Consider the following 21,325-nt stretch of genomic DNA (forward strand, 5'->3'; position numbering starts at 1 on the left):
TTTTTAGTACATTGCATTTTTCATTGCATTTGCGTTTGTATTGTGTTGGTTATTTCAAGTTCCTGGGCCTTGGAAAGCGTAATGTGAGGAATGATTCCTCACCACAGCACCATTTACTGTCCGTCTGGATCTGCATTCTTTGCAGTCTGTGTAATTTGTCCACCTGTGGCAAAGGGCTTTTCAGGTGACAGTGTGCGTCTTTGAGACACCCTCCATTAGCCCTGCCGTGGTGTTCCACCAGCAGGGATCTTGTCCCACTCACCTGGTCTTGGCCTCTGGGACTGCACTTGGTCTGGACACAGTATTTTTAATATTAAACAGCTACTCAGTCTGGCACCACCAATGCAGCATTGTAGCTGTGATTTCCTAGAGGAATGGCACATAGAAAGCAAAGCTTGTGGGAGAGAAAGAACCTCTGCAGTAAAAGTTATTGGTGAAAGAATGCCTGTATTTTTGTACCTGCTGAGGGCTTTTCTGAATACCTGCTAAAGCACTTCAGAGAAGGTTTAAGACTAAATATCTCGCTGATATTTCTCTATGTGCCTCAAGCAATCCTATTAAAGAGTATCCTTGGATAAAGGGGAATGGGAAACGTCTGTATAACTATATAACAAATTTCCAGAGAGAAGTTATGGTGTTATCATTGAGATACAAAGTCCAGAAAGAGTCCAGAAAGCAGATTCAAACGGTTCTAGTGCTATTGCCATAGTCAGACAGCAAGGACTCTTTGGGGGTATTCAAACCACATCTTGGAGACATTCCCAGCTAACATACCAACTGTCACTAGACAACCAATGATTGTTAAGTCCATTCTGCAATTAACTAATTAATTGATTATCCACGTATTTAAATGAATAATTACTGTACATTAAAATGACAGAGAGATCAATTGTATGCTAAATAGGGGCATAAAGTCTCTGCATTGGAACTCGGCAGCAGATCATACATTCTTTTGATGCATGCAGTATTTCCAAACGATTCATGATATCACCATCCTTTGCTTGTGCTGCAGTTCTGATCAAATGCACCTTTGATGTCAAGCTGTGGTAGAGAAATCTCTCTGTACTTTGCAGAGGACGGACCCCTGTGAAATGTCCCCACTGTGCTTACTCTCTCATTTGTTTCAAGTCGGTAAACATCCAACTCAGAATCTTCATGTTTCTGACCATTTTACATAATTAAACATTGAACCGAAAACAGGTTCACATACACAAAGGTACCCGAGCAGTAAATAATTCAGGTTTCCTAAAAGGAACAACAAGAAGTGCTGTTAGTTCTTTGGCAAATGAGGTCTCATGTTGGGGGGGATGCGTACTGAATCACAAACTGTACCCTATACTGTATGTAGATAAAATAAGTAGTCAGAAGTGTCAGTGGGAGGTCAGGGAGAACAGAGGAGCGGTACGCTCGTCAACTGATGGCGGCCTCGCACCGTTTCCTTGCCAGAGGGGGAAACCGAGGAAAGACGATGCACACTCTCATAAGAAAATGAAATGTCACTCTGCATCGCATCCTGGCTCGCAGAGCGCTGAGTGGGAAGTTAATAAGTGAAGTACGTGCAGTTTGAGTTCAGCCATGGGAGCGTGGCCTCGGGGCACAGCGCGAGTCCATCTTCTCACGCCAGAGACTTAGCCGCCTAATGCGCACAGCTCTGATTTGTTAGTCCCAAATTGATTCATTGACATTTCCTCAGTGTTGTGTGGCAGATATTGCCAGCAGCGGATTTAAGTCTGTCCCTCTGAATAGGTCTGAAATGTAGTTGCTGGCATTGTTTCAGTGGATTTATAAGCCCGTTGGTTCTTGTCAATGTCAGTCCCCGTTGGCAGCCTGTAGGGCTGTTTGTTCAAAAGTTAACTGTATTCTCAAGACTTTTGTTCCATTCAGACACAGGTACACTATCAGTTCAAAGGAATGCATGGGAAAAGATGCTCACTTCCTGAAGGCAGAGTTTTGAACATATTGGGACTTCATGTAGCTTATGGTGTCTCTAAAATCAAAAGTGAAAGATACTGAAAATGTATTGGTTAACTTCAAATTAACATAAAATGCAATTATATGTGTCCTTGTGAACATTTATGAGGCTCAGACAATGAAAGTAAACTTAATGACAAAATGACACACTGGAGGTAGGGGCATTAGTGATGCAGGCATTTTGCCCACAACAGAATGGGAGGCCAAGATGCAGCAGAAAGCACTTGCCAAGTTTGTTGTTCTCTGATGTCAGAGGATTGAAGGGCACAAATATGGACTTGGCTGATTTTAAATGTGGACGTGAAACCTCAAAGAGAATGACATCTCAGAGTGGTTGCCCATGTACTTTCTACGCTAATAAGTTCACCCGTTTGGCAAGGTATGATATTTCCACCATTAAATATGTCAGTGTCAGCTGTTCTTTTAATATTACTAAAGGGCTGGCTGTGACATGTAGCTCTAAATATATGTAATTAAAGGAATTAAGGCACAAATAACAAAATGTTTCCTTACACAAACCCCAAGTGTAGACTCCTGGTTATCCATTTTTGTCTGCATATTTTGATTGAGTTGTATTAATGTACTGTATTTCAACTTAGAAATGAATTAATCTCAATACTATGTACCTTTTTCTTTATTTCTACAAAGACAAAGTACCAGACATGTTTGAATGAAGTTAAAAATAATTCTGAGAATATACAAGCTTTATTTTATATCTCTTTTGCTACATTGCAGAATGTCCAAGACCCGAGGGCTGTAAGCAGATCTGTCATTAGTAGTAGCAGAAGTTGTATTACTGTTATTTTGTATTTATTATATATTTTGTACTTAAGCAGATGGAATAGCACAGAACCGGTAAACATGAATGTGAGTCAGAGATCCACAGTGTTTGGTTTTATTTGCCCTTATATTGCTGAAAGAGTGTGTAGTATTCCACATTCCTCCTGTTCTGAAAAGTGAGGCTTCCAAAATGATAATTGGTGTCAGTCTGGACTGTTTTTCAAAATACTATTTTATATATATTGTGGAGACACCAGTTGGGGCGTATATCCCAAGTATTAATCATCAAGAGAAATTAATATAACTAAAATATACACATGTTCCGTCATGCATTGGGTTCATTGAAAGTGAAACTTTACACTTCCCTTATCCAGGGCAAGCCATGCTGTAACAGCCAGTAATTGCACTCATACTAGTATGTACCCAACAGATGGAGTATGCTTTTATGAGTGTCAAATAACCAAAGCTAATTTTGGGGGAGATTTGCACTCTGTAGTAAATGTCGTAAGTCATTTGTGCTCTCAGAATTTAAGAGTCAGTGTATTTGTCACTGCCAAAGACAGGTACTTTACTGTTTGAAATGAGTGCTATTAAAATGGATATGTAGAGCTGCACCCAGCACTACTCTCTGCACAGTATATAGATGAGTTTAACTTTTAAATTATGAAGGGACATGAGTATCCGGGGTGTAGGCGGCCAGGATTAGGGGCTGTTGAGTTTGTGTTCGCATATGCCTACACATATTCATTTTTTTAATTTAGTGAGGATTGGAAAACACTCTGTCTTATGAATTTGTGTTGATTCAACAGATTAGAGTGAAAACCATAAGTCTGTGAACCAGGAGGGATTTTAAAGGTGAATTGCTATTTCATGGAGGTCCCATGGAACTCACCTTCTAATGAGATCACGGCTCATAAAACATGGAACATAAAGCTTGTCTTGAAAATGCATGGCCAAAGCAATATCAACCTACTATGTGTTCTTCTCAGTGTCACTCTGGGTAAACCATAATTTCTCTATTGATAACTGATACTGTCTCTGTAGTTCAACTTGCTAGAAAAACCTGAGATAAAGTGAGATGCGGCATCCAACATATAAACAGGCATGCGGATGAATTTCAAGAGCATATGGCCATGGGAATCTCAGCATCTCCCAGTATAGTTTCTGTGTCATCTCTATCTTCCAGCCTTCATTCTGAGAGAGCCTTCCTCTGCCTTTGTACCTACTTCAAAGAGAGCTTCTCCGGTGCTCTCCACTGATGCTGTCATCTTATCTCAGAGAGTTGGCACTGGAGCTGTTTATTTGCTACTGTTTTGTCTTGGCCTAAAATGGAATTTACGATAAAAGGGAATGTCTAATTTTTCACCATCGAGTGGCACTTTAATAGACTGTTTTGTATCTGATGGCATGTGTTTTGTTTTGAAAAAAATCCCACTTTGTTCCCATCGTTTCCTGGCAATAGCTTCTGTCCCAAGCCAATCTGGGTTTTCAGGATTAGAAAGCCAAGAAATCCACCATGATGGAAATGGCCTAGCAAGAGGCAGTTGAAACAGTGTTGTCAAGGGATCTAGGAGGCTGTTGAAATATGGCCATTAGTCTTTTACTGCTTCCATCCTTTGAGGTTTATGACAAGAGCACAGATTGAACTTGATGTGATGTGCAAACCTTTTAAAGTGTGTATTTCCCTAACTTCTATTTTATAGCACAATATTTTATCAAGATGCAAATAATTTTCCTCATTTGCATCCTTGCTGAATCCTCATTTGCTCCTATGCAGTAAATACAAAATATTTGGAAGTCATTTGTCTATTCTTTTGCACCTTGATGACATTATCAGATGAATGTACATACAAGCCTGGTATGCAGTCAGTAATTTTTTGGTATTTTCAGAGAAGAAGCATTGAGTAAACAGACGAGTATACAGATGAATTTTATTCCAACCTATGCTTTTTCATATCCTAGAAAAGACACAATAAATGGTAATTTCCAACATGAACTGCACTAATGGTTGGACATTCAATGCAAATATTTCAATTTGTCAGGAACGTAGAAACAGCGAGGAAGGGAGCAGAGATAATTAGGTTGTGTTGTAATATGGCTCGAGTAAGGACATTGGGCACCAGTTCCATTGGGAGTTTGTTTTTTTTTTGGCTTTGCTGCTTTTGGGGACTTCCCCTCTGGGCTTACTCTCCAACATGAGATTGTGCATTGATGCCTTGGCCAATCCACACTGACCCCTGGGGAGGTTCCTACGCTCTCCAGCTTGCACTAAACTGCTGAATGTTCCTGCTTATGTCATATGACAAATCTGCTGTACAAACCGAATTTTGAGGTGACACTTATACATGACTGCATCTTCCCATACCCCCATAAGGATAATACAGAGAAGAGAAAAATAAAACAGAGAAGAAAACGATACTTATTAGAACTAACACATAAAGGTAATTCTTGTCAAGGCTGTGATCATGTTGAGTGATGTTTTTATGTCATCTCTTCACTAACTCACACACGCACACACTTGTGTAAGCACACAAATATATTTTCGGAAAAAAATACGGATACAATCACAATGTTGTTTGCACTGCATAGTTTGTGTGTTTTAGACATAGCATTTTACCCCTGTCTATACATTACAGGAATCATTACTTGACTGAGTTGGAAATTGATGTGAAAACAGAAATACTGATGCTGAGAGGAGCTTCTCTACCATATGTGGATGTATACACACATTCTTATTAGTCTTTAAATTTTTTATAACTTAACTTATGCCTTAACTTGGTGCTTGTGGCACTTTCCCACTTATTTGAACTGAAACGTGCCAGTCGTGCTGTCCCGCATGGTATCTGTGCAGAGGTGCAAGTTTGATTAAATTCAGGTTGAAATCCCTTACTTCCATACCGCCCCCTTCCACTCCCACCTGAAATGAGAGAGTCACATTCTCTTCACAACAAAGTGTTTTAACCTGCTCAGCACCTGGCTGCGTTTCAAAAGCTCTGGTCTCTTTGACCTGAAGATAAAAGAGCTACCACTGGGTCCTCCTTATTGAAATAGAGAATAGAGCTTCCTCTGTAATGGGGTAAAAAAAGAAACCTTTCAAGAATTTATTTACAGACAGGAATGCCAAGATACTAAATGTAAAACGTTAGAGAAAGAAAAAAACAAGATCTAAAGAATTACTCTTGTAAAACTGATTCACGGCAATACTGATTGTGTGTATCGGTCACACACCCTTACAGTGAAAAGAAAAAAATGATTGTTGCTTTTTGATGATCATAATTTTGATTTTAGAAATGTCTACTTTCATTTCTGTTGTGTATATATGGATCGATTCTCTTTCAACCTGTTTGCTGGAATGCACACTGTCTGGGCTATAGATATCCTTTCCTGCAAGCCTATCATAATGAGACGCAGTGTGTTTCTGAGACATACAATGAGTTATGCAGTAATTATTGTGTTCCTTGGCCAAATTACAGTGTTTCTTAAACCAATTACATCAGTACTAACTGCACTGTGTTTGTCTTCTGAGATTATCTTTGCCATATTTGTTCAAATATGTACGTGCCGCTCAATGTTTGTGTACATTTGCAAAATTGCAATCTTACATCTGCTTTGTGTAAAAGTAGCCTCAGCCAACATTATCTTCTTCTCTGTAATCATCATTGAAAGTGCTGGTTATCCTTTCTTTGTTTGTGTAGACATCCCAAATCAAATTTCAGAAAGCAAAATGAAGATAACCTTTTAAAGTTTGAAAATGCAATCAGAGCTGTGGCTGTCATTGTCAGCACATCCTTTGGTACTGTTTTACTGATGACACTGTTTATCCTTTTAAATCAACAAACAAATGAACGTCTTAAAACCTGTCCCCATACTGCCTGACATCATTATCATGAGGGAAAAAAGTAGCAAAGAAAGGGAACATTTGTAGCTCAGATATGTCATCCTCACTGGTGTATTCTACATTTCAGGTAGGATAGGTATGGCACTGGTGAGAGATAAGGTGAATATGATGGCTCAGTGTTGTGACTGTCATAGAGTACACACATGATTTTAGCGCTCGTTTAAGCGTTTGTCGGGTTTACATTCATCCTTGCTGAAACTTGGCACATGCCCCTACAATCCTACCTTGTTTTTATACCTGAGATCATGTAGTGTCTCAGGTCCTATGAGAATTATCACTCTTTTGACTAGTTTACAAACCTTGAGTGAATATCAAGTAGTCTTGATGTTTTTGCCATTGCATGTTCAGTGTTGGGTTTCATGAACAGTGAGGGACAACCAACAATCAGTTGTTGTTTTTTGTAAACCGTTTGCTGTAGGAAAGCAGCAAGAGCACTGTAGAGTATTAAACATGACAGAACCAAACCGAACACAAACTTGTTAGATGAGTATTTTTTTTATCCTGTGGCATGGCGTTCTTTTAAAAATCTACAAACAGCTGTCACTACTAAAAATGGAAGCATAGTATTTGAAAAGAAATAGCTGGTTAGCCTGATAGAAACCTTTGGTGACCTTTGTATGTCCTGAATTTTTATGATTTTTTTATGTTATAATAAATACTTTTTAACCTTTATAGGGCAGAATCAGTGACATAGCTGAAATTGAGCTGAAATTGAGTCATGACTTGAGAATTCAGAGCTTCTCTGATTTCAAAGGTTCATCTAGTCTAGGCAGATTTTTCAATGCAAAATGTATATTCATAAACTCAATGATAAATTTTGTGTGTGTGTGTGTGTGTGTGTGTGTGTGTGTGTGTGTGTGTGTGTGCGTGTGTGTGTGTGTGTGTGTGTGTGTGTGTACCCACAGGTACATTATGCCTGTACCCACATCTGAGCAGATACTGGGACTCTCATCTAAATGTACCTAGAAATGTTATATGTTCTTGGAAAAGTGTGTAAGAAAAAATCACTTTGGATTTGTAAAATGTGTGGAAACACCCAATTTTGTTGTAACTCTTGTTCATATGATGAAGAATCCCAAGTTCGACGCTCATGCATCTGCAATTAGCATAAGTAAACTCCACAAAAATCCCATATAAGGGCATTACGATATTTGAGTTATAGAAATTGCTGATACTGCCTGAAAATGCTGTTTTCTGATTCAGAGATTTAAACAATGTCTGACAGAGTTGGGTGCAAGAAAAAATATATTCGTTTCACACTGTGAACAGTGGAATGTTTGGGAACATTGGTAAATCACTGGCTGAAATAAGCAACGACTTTGAAAGAACTGCAATATCTAAATCAATTTTTAGATCAAAACGTTTCATCTAAATGATCTAAATGAACCTTGTGTTGTCTTGTCTAACAGTGAAATTTATGTCTGATTGATTGATCAGCAGTGTCATCAGCCAGAATGTAACTTCAGAACGCAACTTTATATTTTAAATTTTTTAGTCCCGGATAATAATGTTGTGTGGGTTTACTTTTGTGTCTGAGATCATACCCCTAAACCAACGTAACTGTGGTAAGTGTTAAGTGTTCTCTTACAAGCAGAGAATCAAATGCTTTGCGTCACATAACCTCTGTCTCTTACAATACAGAGGGAGAAGCAGTTATAATTTGACTGGGAAGTTAACGACAATATAAACTTACTGAATAGACAAGTTACTTTGTTTACTGCAAGTTACTTGTTTCTTCAGCAGTCTTTTTTTTATTGCAAATTGAATAGCATTTTTATGTATTTCAACTGCGAAGGATCATTTTGTTCGCATATGATTTTGATAGTTGTACAGTTTGCATAAAAGCATATACAGTTGCATGTGTGGTACAAGTAGGCTGGGGCAGATGTGAAGTTCATTCATACATAGCAACAAATTTCATGTAAGAAAAATTGGCCGATTTCCAAAATGTTTGCCATTTTGATCGTACACACTATCTGCACAAAAATCGAGCCTGTTGTGTTTTGCAACATGTCTATTTCTTGAAGGAGCTGAGTTATTATCACTGAAAATGTTTGGATAAATTATTAACTTAACAGTTGATATGAGTATTTGAAACATCACTCTATTATTGTTTTCATTTTGAAGCTGCAATTTCACCAGAGGAGGTGCACCCTGGGCTGACACAGTAATAGGGGCAATTGGCTTCTGAAGCGATGTGTTGCATGCAAATGAGTTTTGTGTTCATAAGTACTCCCGTTTGTTTTTTTGTATGGCCCTGATTACAAACTGGGCATGCCAGTAATTTAGTACGTGTTGTGTAATGTTGAGACTGAATGAGATAAAACAGTTGGATGCCAATATTATCTCTCCAGCTGACATTATTCCTCCTATTGTATTGTCTGTGTTGAATTTGTAATAATCAGTTCTTCAATCACCAACTTTGGGAAAGGGTGGTTTGACTAACAGGGATGCAAGAGACAAATTTGTAATGAAATACACTGTGTTGAAATCAGAGCCTTCAAAAGCCATTAATTCCACTGAAGAATCGCTGACTTGAATGTAATGTCATTCACTTTTTACAGAGTATAGATACATTTTTTCCAACTTTCAAAGAGACACAAAATAAAGATTTTGTGAACAGCCTGTTTCCTTTCACACATTGAGATCTGAACATGACATTTTGATTGAGAACCATCTGAAATACTGGCAGCTACAAGACATTTCCTGTTTGGTGTCTGTAAATGGTGGTGGAAGTGAATCAAAATTATAAACCTGCCCTCTCCCCATCTGGGATATAATGGATAGATCAAGGTCAAGTAATGTAAGCCTTTTTGGTACATCTTTGAGCAATATTTAAAGGCCTACTGTAGCATTTTGTTTTAGATACACAAATATAATTATATGGCATTAAAGCATGAAATACATGCTGAAATCTAAACAGAGGAGAATAATAAAAAAGTATAGTAGACAATGTGCAGCAGTCTAGCACAGCTCCATTTTCTGCTTCTGACATGGCATACTTACAGGTGTCTCACTTATAGGATATGCCTTCATGGATAAAGGCAACGTTGTTTAAAAGACAACCATCGCTTATTTGATATTTACATTGTAATTATTGGTTTGAAAATGGATTAATTCTTTATTGTGCATATTCAAGCCTTAACATTGCCAAACACGTAGAATAAACAAAAAAAAAACTTTTTTACAGTAATGTTTATTCTAGTAATAGCTCAAATGTTCCAATCACCTTTTGTTTCACTACTCCTTTAAATACACTTTTGGTTCTCCCTGATCAAAGACACTTACCCCTGAGGTTTTTAGGGAAAAAATCCCAAAGGATTTCATGAAGCATGTAAAGTATGACATTTTATCAAATTTATTGCAGCTGTCTCTTCTGAAAATGTGTCACCATTCAGAGGCAACATTCTATATTTCTTCTGATCATCATGTTTACAATCCCATCTCAATATTTTATATTTTATGTAACTATTACTAATAAAATGGTCAAAAGTAAGGCGGAAGCCAAGGGCATACTTTTTCAGTCTGCATGGCTCTGTGACAGACATATACAGTATGTGTGTGATGTCTGACATTTGACTCACATCCAAGGTCTATTTTCAGGATTAAGTTTTAAATCATCTTATGTTTATCACCCAAATACAGCTGAATACCAAAATCAGATATTCAACACTATAACAGTGCTGAAATGGACATACTATAAGATATGCTTAGTTTGAATTTGTGTGTGTATGAATGTATTCCAAACTGTGAGCATTTCTGTGTTAAAGTTAGAAAACTACGTATTGCATATCTACATTTGTATGTGTATTCAGTAGATCTGCATTTTCCCAGAGTGCACATGGAGTTTATCCGGAAGTGTGGATGTTGTCTGCTTCATGTTTTGTATAGGAATGTTATTATTTGCCTTGGAGTCCAATGAAGGGATCCCACCCAGCCATTTGGACTAGGTTGATGACCCCTCAGCTGAACATCATGGACAGGGAAAAAAAGGTTTAAATGGGGTAGAGGAGGAATGCTGTGGACAGGTAATATGGAAGGGAAGTTGCAAGTAAGATTTTTATGTTAGTTGATAAAAGCTGTTTATCTAGGGTTTGCTCAGTTGTATAGGCATTGTCTGAAAGATTTGATCTCTTTCTTTGGAACATCAGTTAGTGATGCAGCAATTACATGCAATTAATTAATGTTTTAATTGAGAACAATCAAATTTAGTTTGGTTGCTAGGTGGATGTGGAGGAAATCATTACTGTTTTTTGATATATCTATATGTATATGGCTATCAATTGGCTGATTAGTTGATTAATATGTCCCAATAATCAACTAAAGTTTTAGTTGACAGCTTGTTTTTGAACAGATTGGGTTTGGTTTAAAAGTCAATGGATGATACTTGGTTTGAAGGGAAATGAAATGAAGTATTTTTCAGTATTTTGGGAAGTCTGACATGTCTGCCACAGCAGTGTTGGCATGCTACCTGAACCTTGAAACTACAATAGAATTGCATCTGAACAGAGGTTTGCATGGTTGACAATAACAGCAATTCATGTCCCTTTCACTTGCATTTCTAGAGAGGTTAAAATCACACGCTCTGAAAAGCATGACCTTCCACATTAAACATAGACATTCAATGTGGGGTGGCTTTGTGATCAAGGCTTAGGAAGATAATTGTAATTTGCAAAAGGTCACTTGCAAAATGAGAAGTCCAGTCATTCATGCTGTTATTTCCATGTTCAGTTAAGTGCACTGTATCTCTTTCAGATATTGCCCAGAGCAGGGTTTCATTTTTTCGTACTGTACAGGGCTGAAGCATTTAATTTGAAAACATTGTTTTTGCTATTGACAACCTTTTGACAATCGTTGACAGCCTTTTACCAACAGAGGCTTGTTTTAAACAACTGAAGTAAACAACTTACCTTTAAATATATAATTGCCTTGAACCTGTTTTTGATTGTTGCGTTTTTTCAATTTAGTGTATGTCAGTTTAAGTAAGGATAACCTACTCATGGCTGATTCTCCTTCTCTGTCCTCTTGACTGTGACTAATGTGGTAGCAGTTTTGACACTTTGTGTACTTCATACGAAGTCATTTTAATTAGAGCAAAGAGACTGGATTGCATTGTATAATTTGGTTTATAGTATGAAAGAGTTGCAAGAGTGGAAACTGAAATGTGAAATGCGCCAAGGTTACAAAGGTATCACTGCCACATTTGATGGCATTAAGTAAAAAGGAATCTGTTGCTGATGGATGAGGCTCATCCCAGTAATATACTTGTTAATCATACAAGGAAAAAAAATCCAAAAGGCTCAGGACATTTAGTAAATTAAATGTAAGCTTTTATTGCTCCCCGTTTCAAGATCACAGGCCTCCAGCATCATTTGCCGACTCTCTTTGGTTGCAAATCCTCCTTTTCAAAAATCAACAAAGTGGGCTGCAGATATCAGGCAAGTAAATACCTTTATATGCATGTGGATGGGCAGAAGCCACATTTACCTTTCTGACTCAGAAGTGTTATATTTTTAGTAATGGGGTGGGGGGGGGGGGGGGGGCTGCCCTTAGATGTGCCTGTCTTTTTTAATCTGTGAACCTCTGCACCTGAGGGCTCTCTGTGCTGCCATGAAAAATATTCAGTGTAAAAGCTCCCTTCTGAAAATGATGTATGGTCTATCCCAATGCACTTTCACAATGTGCTCCCCCGCATTGGAATTTTGTGCATTTTTTTTGTGCCATACAATTCACTAAAAAGAAATCCAACTTATTGTGTTGACAAATGCATTGTTATCTCCATTGTTTCAGCTGACCTTTCCCTTTTCAATATCTAACGGTAGACATTTACTTCCCCGCCGTCCACAGATGGGAAAGGGCTCTGCTTTTAAACCGTTTAATCCATCAAAACAAATGTTTTTGAATGTCAGTGAATTTATGACTGTGAGGGAGAGGGGCTCGTCCTCTGGCTGGGCTGGCTTTCTGTTCAAGAAGCATGTGACTGCCAAACGCTGCATCGAGAGGCATGCCGGCTGAAAGGAATCCGTCCGGTTTGCAGCACGCAGAAATGGTTCTTCACTGGCATTTAGTCGCTGACATTTCAGGGTGATATTTTACCTCACTTACAATCTGTTTGCAAGAGCATGAACCTGTTTATTTATTTATTTATTTATTATTTGTTCACAAATTTCTATGCATAGGTAAATGGTGAGAGAAGAAGGTGGTCATTATATTCTGAGTTCTGTAACGTAATGGATGCGACACTATACCGTTTTTGACGGTCATTAGGTAATTACAGGTGGGGCTTGGCTTTTGTGGAGGTGGTTGAAAGTTAGGAAAAGTTGCGCATTATATGACTATGTAGTACTGAATGGATCTGTGTTGTTCTGTCTGTCCATCTGCATGTCTGTCTGTATAAAGACAAATGCTCCAGGGCCCATATTCTTCAAGCATCTCAGAGTAGGAAATTGGTACTAAGTGCTTGGAAATTCAGAGAATGATGTCAGTTTGGTCTTACTCTTATTCCTAAGAGTAAAGAGCTGTTTAACAAGATTCTTCATGCTGAAAAGTATTCCTTCCATGGTAGGTACTTCCTCAAATCCTCGCAAGCTGTTCTAACCTGTTGGGAGCTGCCGACAGGTGGTTACAACGAGGCAGTGTGCACACATTTTTCAGGGGAGCAAATACATTTTGTATACATTTGACAACACGTAGCTACTCTGAGACACTTGATAAATGCACACCCTGATTTCAAGAGTGAGCTTTGTTCTGCTCATGGACAGTCAGTGACACCTGAGTGTTTTCCAAGTTTTGTTGTCAGTTCTACGCTTTGGCTTCCTTCAGTTCCTTAAGGATATTTTCTTCAAGTGTTTCTCATCCTAGCTAGACAGCTTTGGTCCCTGCAGTGTTGTTTGCCAATCACAGATGCTGTTTCTCTGTGCTTGTTGATATGCTTTGGACTTGAGTCACTGTTCATTCTGTAGACAAGAACACAATTCTGTAGCAATCTTCTTATCCGTATATGAAAATATATGCCTGTCCATGTAATGTAACTCCAGAATGTGACTGAAAACTTTTGCAAAGCAGTGTATGCTCTGTATATAATGTGTTGGTAAATTGACTATTATGCCCAGAGAATGCTTGAATGAAGCAGCAAGTAATAGGGGTAAGGACCTTACATTAAAAGCGGCTTAATTAGGCTATTCATCATAGAACAGAGATGGAACACTCTTCAGCTGCATTGAATTTTGAAAGATGTCCCACAACAGGTAGAAATAATGAGAATGCGGTGCCAGACGATGCTTATCAATTGTTCAATTATAAATGCCAGATTCTTTTTTATCTTTATGCGATGTATTATAAAGGGGAGAGAGTATTTATCATAGAAGTGTTTGCTTATAGGACTGCAGCTGGATCAAGGCTCTTTGAGTGATGGAATGCAAAGATTTCAAGACCTTTTCAGTGGATCTGCTTTAAATGAAATAATTTAAAACAGGCATATACATACTGCCTGTTTTTTGTTACTTTGATTAAATTGTATGCAGAAAACATCTGTCAAACTCTTTGTATTTAATAGTCCAAACTGATGCAAATGTTGCCAGCATATTTATGAAGAACACTGACAGTCTGCTAGCTGATGCATTTTCATTTATAAGTCTTTCCAGTTAATATGTGCTCATTTTGATTATAGTCTTTAATTGAGATTAATATCCCACCCATGACCCTAACCCCCTTCTGCAACTATGGTAGTCACAAGTTCGCTTTCTCAATGGCGTTGTGCAAAGCTGCACATGTTTTATTTCCAAAAGGGATCCTCTGCATCCCGGTGGCTGTCCCACAAATCGGATGGGACACAAGCATAGCAAGGCCGTGACTGGAAGCCTCTCCTTCAATGAGAGCCGATGCTCTGTGTTGTCATGCTGGCTCCTGATGATAGCCTCTCTTTGTGAGTTACGTAATGTCTCTATCAAAGGGGGAAAACCCTGGGGACTGGTGTTCACAATTCACAGGCCTCTCTCCGTTCCCCCTTCATTGACATTGTAATGCAATCAGCCTAAACCAGCCTAAAGACATGCAAATGAGCTTCATAAAGAAACAAGGGGAAACCAATTTTACTAGCTCATTTGAGAAGATTCACTTGTTGCTTAGCAGTTTAATGTCTTGGCAGCTACGTGTAAATAGTTGCTAATTTCCAGATGAACAAATGTTATAATCAACAGAATGAACACTATGGGGGTGTTGATGTTGACGATGCCTGGTTTCTGTCAGCAGCAAATGAAGGACACACATGATTTCATAACAGCTTTCAACAATTCTTACCCTCAGAAATATGTTACATTTCCTTGCTGTTAAATGAATAAATAGGTCACTGATTTGTTTTCTCTTTTTTTTTTACTGAACACTGAGGCTGTAACTATTTGTTTCGTTATACTTTTCTGTTATGGAGGGCTTTGGGAAGACCCAGCTCCCACTTCATTCCCTCATTACAACTGCAACTGATTCCAGATCAGCTTCTCCATCAGAAAGTGTAGATCCCCTGTCTCAGAGCCAGGAAATGAGCTTGTCAAGACTAAGGAAGGGAAAAATGACATGACAGTGTTTCAGATCACTACTGTGCCATACCACTCCCCCTACCCCATCCTCCTTTAGATGAAAATCTGTATAGAATCCAATGGTCAGGAGAATCAGCAGCAGCACAGATACCCACAGATCCTAACAGTATGTCAGCAGTTGTTCACTGAGGATGACTACAACTGAGGGTATGTCTGAGTGAGAGCCCCATCTCACTGGATAAAGTGTCTTCAGTGTGAGTTATGTGATATGTCTGTGGTAAGTGCTGTCACATTAGGCACTTCCATTATGAATGTATTATATTTTGGCTGCAGGCCAGAGGTACATGTCAGGGGCACAACTTCTTAGTAAGGACTGTAAAACCTTAGGTCACTTAATTTAATGTAATCAATGAATGTGGACCAACATTAGTTTAATGAATGGAACTGACATATATATAAACCTGTGTAGTGTAATAATTCTGATTCTGAATAATTCTGCCATCTGGAGTCAATCGATAAAGAGAAGCTAGACATTGTAAAACATTAAACATTTGTCAGTAGCAAACACGGTGGATTGGCCTTTGTAAATCTCATACCTTCATAAGGTATCATGACCCAAAATTTAGAAATAGCTAATGGTGATTATGGCAACTGTGATATTGGCCACAGCAGGGCCCGTTTGTAGTAAAAGAATCTAACACCTAAAGGATGCATTTGATTCTAACTGATGCCAAGCTTACTAGGTTTTTGAAGAGCTGTGGATTACCGTTTTGTGGCAGCAGCATCACACCATGATGCGGAGCTCCTCAGATACCATGTGTACGGGTAAACAGATGCTGTCACACAGTGGCAAGGTATAGATTACACACCTTTTTACAGACACTTCCGTTTTTTACAGCAAGTAGTTTTCTTGAGTACAGATAACATCCTGAGGAGGAAAATGACTCAGCTATTCACATGTTGAAGGTATAGAGGAAAGACAAGGATGTCATTACTCTTTGGTGGTTGTAATTACTGTATTAATATTTAAAGCTGTGGTGTTTAAACTGCCAGGATATATTTCAATCTTCTTTTATACTAGGGGGTGTGAGGTTGTGTTTGTTTTGTGAGAAAAGGGGTCTTCAAATCTGTAGCCCATGACTTATTCAGAACTGCAGTGTGATTTCATATCCTGTCAAAGAAAATCTCCTTCTGGGTTAAGCTGAGGCTGACCTTCAAGGCATTTTTATTGATTTTTGATGAATAATTGATACAATGTACTTATGTTGTATTCATAAATCAGCCACATGAAACAATATTTTTGAGCTTGTCCAGAAAAAGGGCTGGTGTTCGCTTAGGCAACAACTTCAAGCTTGTCAAAGTTTCATATACTTAAAGGCATTATCTTATTACAGGTACTGCACTGGAGCTTAATTGACATCAGGGAGTTCTCTGCATAAGACTTCCACAAATAATTATTTGTCTACTATCTGGCAATCATTCAGATTATTTCCGTGTTTAGAAATTGGCACAAAACACTAAATCTACACTAAATGCATGTTTCTGCTACCTACAATTATCCACCCAGATGGCAATACTGACGAACATATATACTTGGTGGGAATAAAAGAAGATATAGTACAATACAGTGTAAGTATAAATACAGAAGATGGTTAAGTGTTAACAGAGGACAAAGAGCAAACTCAGTTTGCCCCCTTAGTGCCGTATCCATCTCACTTTCATCAGTCGGTAATGGCACAGCTGAATGTTTCTGCATCCTCGTCACTCTCCATCACGTTCAGTAAATAAATGGCCAGAGGCGGGGAATTGCAGCTGATTGTCACCATGCAGGGCAGTGCGCTTGGTATGCATGAGAGATGAGTGACTAACCTTTTATCAGTCCAGTTTCATTACTGATCTTACTGATTGCGCTGGCTTGAAAGCAGAAGGTCACCGTCCTTTTCAGCTTTCATTTATTGCCGCTAACTAAAGCCCCCAAACACCACTTTTATTAGTTTTAGATTGCCCATATAAAGCAGAATGTCTTCCACAGAGTGCCCCCATGAATTCCCCAAATGCTCAATTTGCCATGGGAAGAATAAGGAAGGGCATTTAGAAGAAGTACAGGGTACACAGACAGTGTGTTTTTTTTTTCCTTGTTTCTGAATTTGTCCACAGAATAAATAATGCACAGACAGATTTTTTTTTTTTTTGCGGAGAGCTGAGTCAGGAGGCAGGAGAATTTTGGCTTCTGAAACATCTGTGATTATTCTTCGCCTCTCACAGCAGATTCTCACACGTAGTCCTCAGTACTATATTTAAGCATTTCTATGAGCTGCACAGAAGTGGCTGAATTTTTTGTATTTTTCCATCTCAGGACAGCAGCTCACGGGGCACCACAGAAGCCGAATAGTCACAGAACCACCAGAGGTGCACAATGGAGGGAGATTTTGAGAGGAAGAAAACATATTTGCCATCTCAACCCAAAGGCACTTGGAATTCTCTGCCACTCTCACAGCTTTTCAATGAGGCACCTCCAACAAGCCCCCCCCCCACACCCCCCACCACACACACGTTTTGGAGGGGGGTAGTGCAGATGGTGTTAGGCATAGGAGAAGAGAATAGAGGAGCAGACAGAAGAGTGATTGGAGAGCGGCAGGATTTGGCAGGCAGGCTGGTGGGAGGGACCTTTTGTGATGAAATGTTGCATAAATAATGCCAAAGGGGTCTAAATTCTCTGTTGCCATGGAGACCTTTGTGCCTGGCTGAACTCCTATTCTTTGCTGCTTGAAGGCAGTCACTACTGGGCTTGCAGTTCCCCTAATGAGTACAAGAATTCTTTTAATAAGCAGCAGTAAATGGAAGTATGGTAAAGTGGCGGAAGCTGGACTGTTCTCTACCTATGTCTTATTTGGAGTATGGTACATGTTCAGGTAAGAGGTTGCTCTCACCTTACAAACTCAAGTGGGGAAAGAGAGCAGGTGTTTTGGTTGAAAGGTTTTTAGTTTCCAGTCTATTCCCTACTATTTTTTTGTGTTGCCCAGAGCTCAGCACTTGCTGTGTACTGAGACGTTGAGAGTAATTTGTCTTAAATATTTACCGTGCTTTCACTCAGGTCAGCCATCAGCCATTGTTGTTTGGTAAGTTGTTATTTGAGATACTTGGACTCATGCTTTGGCACAGTGAATGATCTTTTCTGGTGAGGAAAAGAGTTTTGTTCTCCGCTGAGGATTATGCTAGAGCTTTACGAAACAGCACCGCTGTTGATGGCCATTCACCCTCCACGTGTGCACAGCTACAAAGGCTGATTTCCATGTGTTTAAAGTTAGGTACTGCACACAGCAGCTCGGTAAATTAACACAGAGTGGCTGTGTGACAAACTGTAGAGTAGGTCTGGCTCTTTCAGGATTGTGGCGTAAAGTTCTATGGCCAAAGTTTTGTGTTGTATTCTTGTTTACGGATGGGTGACATGAGCTTGGCTTTTCATTAATTCTGGGCTCCAAGTGTGGGGAGACGTGGGGTGGTTCTTTTGGGGGAAGGGATAGTGGGGACCCTGTGGCTGGGACCATTTCAGCTAGTCTCTGAATGGGTTTCCGAAGGGATCGATAGCCCCTACGGAGCAATATGGCCCGAATGGGCAGAGATAAGCCTAGTATTGATCTGCTTCAGACTCACCATAATTAAACCAAATATGGTGGAGTAACACAAAAAGAGGGTCTGATTGAACTCCTTATTTTCTCATCTGTCTGGACTCTCTCAAGTGATTTAGGCACCTTTATTAAGCCACTTTGTGGATAATGCATCATTTTCTAGGTGTCTGGGAACCACAGGTCGTCTGACATTACTCAGCAGAATAAAGATTTAGGAACTATTTTGAACGATTCATGTGGGCGTTTTTGTGGTAGTCATCGTCTGGCTCCTTGCCAAAAGTGACACATGACACATTTGAACCGAATTTGGGGTTAACTGCCCCTGCTAATGTCTGCAACCTCAAGGCTAATGGAACTAATTTCAGTTCTGTTACACAGGTAACAGTTTGTTTTAAATGACTGACTCTGTCCTGGTCATTACAGACCCTTCAGTCCCTTGCTTATCCTGGATACTAACAGTGATTATCACCTCTGGGGGGTAAGGGATTTAAATCTCAGATTTATGGCTGACAACAGCACTGTTTCACTTTGGGTAATGCTAAAGAAATTTCCGAATGTTAGTCTTTAGGGCACTGTACCTGCAATTGAAATGACAGCAAACTCATTATCTTTTAATTGACGCTACTGTATTGTAGATTATTACAGTAAATGCTTTTTATCATTTCTGTGCAAATATAAAATTCACAAATATGCAAGATTTAAACGTAAATATATTTTCTTGGCATCAATTTATGCTTTTTCACGTGCTGCTGGTTGACGTTCCACTCAAATTCAGAATTTTCACAACGAGAAAGAGAAAATTACAGAAAGAGACCATTGATCCTATGAATTATAAACTTTTTAATGTTTCAGTACTTTTTCAGCAAATGAGGCACAACGTAAAATGAGAAAATGTAGTCATATAAATGTGTACTGACTTGAAGTAAATAAAAGGAAGCATAGAAGACATGAAGACTAAATTCACACATTTCACAATAATAGTTGAAGCACTGTAGTGATTTTTCCTGTGAACTTCAGCAGTTTTGAAGTAGAGAGAATTTTAGTGTAGGTATATACAGCTTCGGAACTGCATTTATACTGAACATCTAGGGGTTTCTCTTTGGCAGTGAAAACATTTGCATACTGAATTTCTTTAGCAACTCAGTGGACTCTGGAATGATGCGTTTTCTTTTTATTATTTTTTAATTCTGAGCAGTTGTAGCGTTACCATGTGCTATGCGTCATTTTGTGTTTTCCCAGTGTAATTTTTGGTGCTTGCTTGCTTTTGGTCACTGAATGTCCTTGTTGTCTCTGTTCTGGCCATTAATTAACTTGTTAATCTTCATCTGCTCAGTCTATCTTACATGCCTTTGCTCTTTCTCATGTCAAGTTGTTTGCTGTACCAACATCTCTGCGTTTGAAGTAACAGCTGTACCGTAGCCAATATCAAGAGATTAGCCGTAGGAAGTGAATATAGAACAACGTCCCTTTTGCACTGCCACGCTGTGTAGTTATTGATGAGCCCTTCATTGTGCACATGGGGCACTTCTGCTCCCTCTGTTGATGTATCATTTATACATTTAAGTTTATCTTCTTGTCCTCAGTGATTCTTTCACTTTTCTTTCCAAAGAGAAAATGCATTTCACTTATTTTTGTTTTTGCAGAACAAGTGTCCATTCTAGTTAGTCTCTTCCAGTTGTGTTGTGTGTCTGTTTAATCATTCTTATCTCTCCTGAAATGCAACCTGTGAAACAGAGTATTGGGTATTGTATGCACATGGACATCATTCTAGTATTCTGGTACAAAATATCCAATACTCATATGCAAGAAATGTATGCACAAAGGCACAGTAGTGGTATAATACTTATGCAGTACTGTTTCAACTATCTTGATTCTGTTTACATGTTTTATGTGAAATGATTAACACTTTGGCGTTAGTGCCGTGGCAGTTTAGTAACTACTGCAGTGATATCAGTAACTGTTTCAGTTATGACAGCTTTGACTTGTTTTGGAGATTATTGGGGGGTTAATGCACTCAGATGCTTGCTTCATTGTAAGACACATCGAACTTACACATCTGCATATGGTTATTTTCTCCAAAGCGTAATTGTTCTTCATATGAATAGGCCTGCTATTGAGACACACATTATTTAACACTCAACCCCTTTTGAAGTTGTCAGAAAGAGAATTATTTCTGTGGCGCAATGTATAAAAATAATGCAACCTGGTCATTTTCTGGTCTTGGTGTAAACTGTGTTTTATCTTGTGTCCATCATTTCATGCATTGCAATAATGAGAGCAGAAAGGCAAAACATATTTTTTATTCTTGGATTTCTAGGTTTAATGCATTGAACTGTGACTTACCAGTCACCAAGAGACTGAATTGTGTGTCTGTGTTTAGAATTTTGATATGTCCATTTCCCTCCACGGACATGCAATTTGACAGCAAGCATTAATAATAATTTACAAGGAAAACATTTACAAGGAAATCTTATTATAAATAAGTTGGATGGATATTAACACTGAACACTTTGCAT

At 38.8% G+C, this 21,325-nt stretch overlaps 1 protein-coding gene across 3 annotated transcripts in view; it reads left to right on the plus strand.

The window, feature by feature from the left end:
• Positions 1-21,325, plus strand: part of ctnnd2a (catenin (cadherin-associated protein), delta 2a) — a 271,850-nt gene that overhangs the window by 67,522 nt on the left and 183,003 nt on the right. Inside the window, exon 1 of one of the 3 annotated variants that reach the window (XM_036520858.1) lies at positions 18,016-18,092. The exons of the other annotated variants lie outside the window; for them this stretch is intronic. Coding sequence (XP_036376751.1) covers positions 18,078-18,092 — 15 coding nt within the window. The 5' untranslated portion in view covers positions 18,016-18,077. Of the gene's footprint in view, positions 1-18,015; positions 18,093-21,325 lie in introns of those variants that run through there. 3 annotated transcript variants of the gene reach the window in all.

Source organism: Megalops cyprinoides, chromosome 2 (genome assembly GCF_013368585.1).
Source record: "Megalops cyprinoides isolate fMegCyp1 chromosome 2, fMegCyp1.pri, whole genome shotgun sequence".
In the NCBI taxonomy this organism is placed as follows: domain Eukaryota; kingdom Metazoa; phylum Chordata; class Actinopteri; order Elopiformes; family Megalopidae; genus Megalops; species Megalops cyprinoides.